Raw genomic sequence first — 4774 nt, 5'->3', positions numbered from 1 at the left:
AAAAATGGACAATTAAATAAAAAACGAAAAAAGTATTAATTTCTCTAAAATTTTATTTCTTCATAATTCGCCTCTAAAACTATCAAACTATTATGAAATATAAAGTAAATACAACAAGAACAGAAAGAAAAGAGAGTGATTATTATTATTATAATGAAAGAAAAAAACTTTATTTATAAAAAATAAATTAATCTTTAAATTTTTAATTTTTCTATAAATAGATATTTACTATATATATATATAGTAAAGTAATATTATTAATAAAGTAGACATTCAAAATATATATATATATATATATATATATATATATATATGGTAATATATTTACAGCACAAACTATTTTTAAGTGGTTATAAAAACCATAAAAACCATTTCCACTCATCAAGATCATAAAAGAGAAATCCATTAATTTGATTTTGACCAATTAAACCTAGCAAATTATGCCGTCCCCGTCTGCAAGCCGTCTCCTACATTCAAACACACATTTATAAAAGACTCATTCATTATTTTGCCAACCTGCCAATCTCCTATCCCCTCTATTTAATTTATTTATTATACACACTTTATACTGTTACTGCTTTTATTTCTTTTTTAATCACTTTATATACTTTCTTTATTACATGCTTCATGATTTCGTCCACCTTGTTATCATCATTCTCCCCTCAAATTAAATTCCCTTTTTCATAATTTTAGTTCATCTCACTGTTCGATTTATAATTCAACCCCCCTTTTTCTCCCATCATGTTTGTGTATTTGGTTGCCATAATTGCTTCATGTTTCGTTCTGAAGATCCTGTTGAAAACTTCGTTAGTGCAAATTATAAAGAACTGGTGGAGAATTTTGGTGGATGGTTGTTATGTGTACCAGTTCTACAGGGTCCCGCAATTCAATCACAACATGCAGGAAAATCAATTGTATCGAAAAGTTTGTACTTACCTGAATTCTCTTCCCTGTATTGAAGATTCTGATTTCACCAACCTTTTCTCTGGTGATAAGTCCAACGAAATCAGCCTGGAATTGGATTTAAACCAAATCGTTATTGACAAATTCCTCAACGCCAGAATTTTTTGGATCAATGAGAAGGATGAATTTACCGGGCTGAAATCGCTTGTTATGAAGATTAGGAAAACCGATAAGCGTAGAGTTCTTCAGCCTTATCTTCAGTATATACACAGTGTGTTTAATGAAATTGAGCAGAGGAAAAAGGAGGTGAGATTATTCGTAAATGTAGATAACGAACCATGGAGAAATGGGCGATGGAGATCAGTGTCGTTCACACACCCAGCAACTTTTGATACGATAGTAATGGATACGGATCTAAAAAACAAGGTGAAATCTGATTTAGAATTGTTCATGAAATCGAAGCAGTACTATCACCGCCTCGGCAAAATTTGGAAACGGAGTTATCTCCTCTACGGACCGTCCGGTACTGGAAAATCAACATTCATAGCTGGAATAGCAAATTTGTTGAATTATAACGTGTACGACGTTGATTTATCTAAAGTTACAGATGATTCGGATTTGAAAATGCTCCTTTTACAGACTGCAAGCAAATCGCTAATCGTTATCGAAGATCTCGATAGTTACTTAAGGAACAAATCAACGGCTCCGGCTCCGGGTATGTCTGGAATTCTCAATTTTATGGATGGAATAATCTCGTGTTGTGGTGAAGAGCGAATCATGATATTCACAGTCAACAACAAAGATCAAATTGATCCAACGGTCCTCCGTCCAGGAAGAATCGACGTTCACATACACTTTCCTTTATGTGATTTCAACTCTTTCAAAAGCCTAGCGAATAGTCATCTCGGTTTAAAGGATCACAAGCTGTTTACTCAAGTGGAAGAGATTTTTCAAACCGGAGCGGCTCTAAGCCCGGCTGAAATCGGAGAGATCATGATATCGAACCGGAGTTCCCCGACTCGGGCATTGAAAACGGTGATTTCAGCTCTGCATATCAACACCGAGTCAAGGGCGGCGACGAGGCACGCACGGCGGTTGAGTGAAAGCGGATCGGTTCGAGCCGTGGAGGAAACGGCTGATTCGGGTATTTTTTGCAGGGAAAATGTGAGGGAGTTCAAGAAGTTATATGGACTTTTACGAATAAGGAGTAGTAGAAAAGATGCCTCGTTTGAGTTTGATACGTCCGATAAGGATAATTCGAGGCATGATAATTATTAGGAGTATATGTTTGTTTTTGGGGCATCAATACTGCACCCTTACCTGCATAATCACTCATGTCTTTTTAGCTTTTTTAAAGTTGATAATAATTTTTCTAGCGAGTGACTTTTAGTTGATTTAACCTAAAGATTGTAGTTAGAATTCATTGTCTCAATGATTAATTATTGATCAAAGTTATCTCTCTGTTTAGGCTGTTCATTTATATGATGATGTTCTGAATGGCTACTGACTACAAGTAGCGAACTTGAAAGTGAATCATTCAGTGAGAGAGTATTAGGTCCTTCCCAAGGAGTGACTGATTCCAAGCCTCCTCGTGAGTCGGCGGTGGGAATCTGAAAATGAATCATTTTGTAATGGTGTTAAATTTTGCCCAAGGAGCGGCAGATTGCTACAACTCAAAGTCTCCTAATCAGCCCCTTAGTAATCGACGACCTTGTCTTTTTGCAAAGTTGAAGTTCAAGTGTTCAAGTATTGATATACCGTCGATTAAAAAGGGATAGAATGACGAGAACTCGACAATAGGTTCGTGCTAAACTTTAAAAATCAGTTGTTTTTTGTAAATATGTTGATATGGATAGAGAAAATATCATGGAACAAGAAATTTCATCCAAAGTTTTGCTTTACATATAGAGAACTTGGATTATTAATTGATCACAAGTTCATAAAAGGTACACGAAAAAATAGATTACTTTTATTTTCCCTCTGTGTACACAGCCTGGGTTCTTGATCCAAATAGCAACGTCATTCAATTTTATGTCTCTATTCTACATATAGCGAACTCAAAAAAGGGAATTCCCCTTTTGAAGTTTGAGGAATTAATAATACCCATCACTTAAAAAGGGAAAGAAAAAAGATCTATGAACGTTATTGAAATTAGGGGGGCATGCATTGTCTACTACTCTATATATGTTAAAAAATTCTGTAGGTGAAGATAGCAAACTTTATTGATTGCCCTTTATTGAAATAAGGTAAGATAGAAAAGAATCAAATCCCATTAATAAAGGTGATTGACTTTGTTGTTTGATTGAAGGACATTGTAGAAACTTGATCTGTTCTTTCACTTTGCCAATTGAGCAATGAACAATGAATAATGAACCACGAAGAATTAAAATACAATAATCATGAATTCACCTTCGATTTTTGCTCCTCCTCTTTGACTTATGGTCAAATGAGTTAACTATCCACTTCATATCGTAAATTCTAGCAATGATTTACTAATTTACTAATTTTTCTAGCGAGGGAATTCATGGTCTCAATGATTCATTATTGATCAAAGTTATCCACTGTTTTGGATACTCATCTATAATGTTTATGTTCTATATGTAACTCCGACTTGTAAATAAAGCCCTGATCCCTTATTCTTTCGAACCAGATGTGAGAACTTTAAAGCGAATCGTTCAGTGATGGGGTGTTGGGCCTCGCTCAGAACGTGATAGATCATGGCATTGGTCTTTTGAGATAAAACTCGAGTACTGATATGTTTCATAAAGGAAAAAAAGAAGAAGAGAGATTCTTAGAGCGTGAAATCCCTTATTCTTTCGAGTCGGATGTGAGAACGAGAACTTTAAAGCGAATCGTTCAGTAGTGGGGTGTTAGATTTCGCTCAAAAAGTGATAGATCATGACATTAATTTTTTGAGATAAAACACAAGTACTAATATGTTTCATCAAGGGAAAAAAAGAAGAAGAAAAGAGATCTGTAATAGTGTGAAATAGTGAAAATGGTCGTGTTATGCTCGAAGATGAGTCATTTTTGTCAAAATGTCAATTGAATAGACATGAGTAGAATATATTCCCGAACAAGAAGTTTAATCGAAAGTTTTGCATGTACAGTGTAGGAGCAATTGCCTTTCTGTCATTGTTTTTTTTTAAAATATTGTGAACTCAAAAAGGTAAAATAATGTGTTGCATCTTCCAAATGCCCTCTTATGATGTTTGAAGAACTAAAATTACTCATCACTTGCTAAAAATAATTCTACTACTCTCTAGAATGTTCAAAAAGGGAGTGCATCATTTTCTACTGTTAAAAATTCTGTAGGTGAAGATAGCAAACTTTATTGATTGCCCACTTTTATAAGGTGAGGTGAAAAATAACAGGGAATGAATTACAGTAGAATGAGTTGTACTTTTATTTATTAGAATTAAAAAAAAAAATTTGATAGAAAGTACTTTTCTAAATAAATCCTGTACAATATAAATTTAAATTAATCAAATTTTAACGCAAATATCCAATGCGAAGAAAAACCAAAAAGTTGAAGTAGATGAGAATCAAATACCCATTGGTAAAGGTGATTGACTTTATTGGTTGATCGCAGGACATTGAAGGAATTTGATCTGTTGTTATTTGACTTTACCAGTTGAATAATTATCAATGAACGAAACCAAAATTGAATTAGGAATAAAATAATAAAACCACATTTAGTTTTTTATTTTTATTTATATTTCTTTTGCTCTTCTCCTCTTTGACTTATGGGTAATGAGAAATCCACCTCATATCGTAAATTCGAGATAGTAGCAATAATGGCATTTCCTCTTCTTGTCATTCTCCACAACTCAAATCACATTGAGGCAATTAGCTTGAGTATATTAATCCT

General features: G+C 33.8%; 1 protein-coding gene across 1 annotated transcript; it reads left to right on the top strand.

The window, feature by feature from the left end:
* Positions 1–353: 353 nt before the first annotated feature.
* LOC107863068 (AAA-ATPase At2g46620) lies at positions 354–2364 on the top strand. Its single transcript, XM_016708822.2, has one exon. It carries the CDS (start codon positions 742–744, stop codon positions 2179–2181), a length of 1440 nt encoding a protein of 479 aa, XP_016564308.1. The 5' UTR covers positions 354–741; the 3' UTR covers positions 2182–2364.
* The last annotated feature ends 2410 nt before the right edge of the window (positions 2365–4774 follow it).

The sequence above is a fragment of the Capsicum annuum genome, chromosome 3, assembly GCF_002878395.1.
Source record: "Capsicum annuum cultivar UCD-10X-F1 chromosome 3, UCD10Xv1.1, whole genome shotgun sequence".
NCBI lineage: Eukaryota > Viridiplantae > Streptophyta > Magnoliopsida > Solanales > Solanaceae > Capsicum > Capsicum annuum.
Note: the sequence above shows the minus strand (reverse complement) of the source record. Positions and strands in the feature narration are given on the sequence as shown.

Excerpts from the sequence above, each read along its gene's own strand:
- LOC107863068 (XM_016708822.2), top strand. The coding sequence starts at position 742 with ATGTTTGTGTATTTGGTTGCCATAATTGCTTCATGTTTCGTTCTGAAG.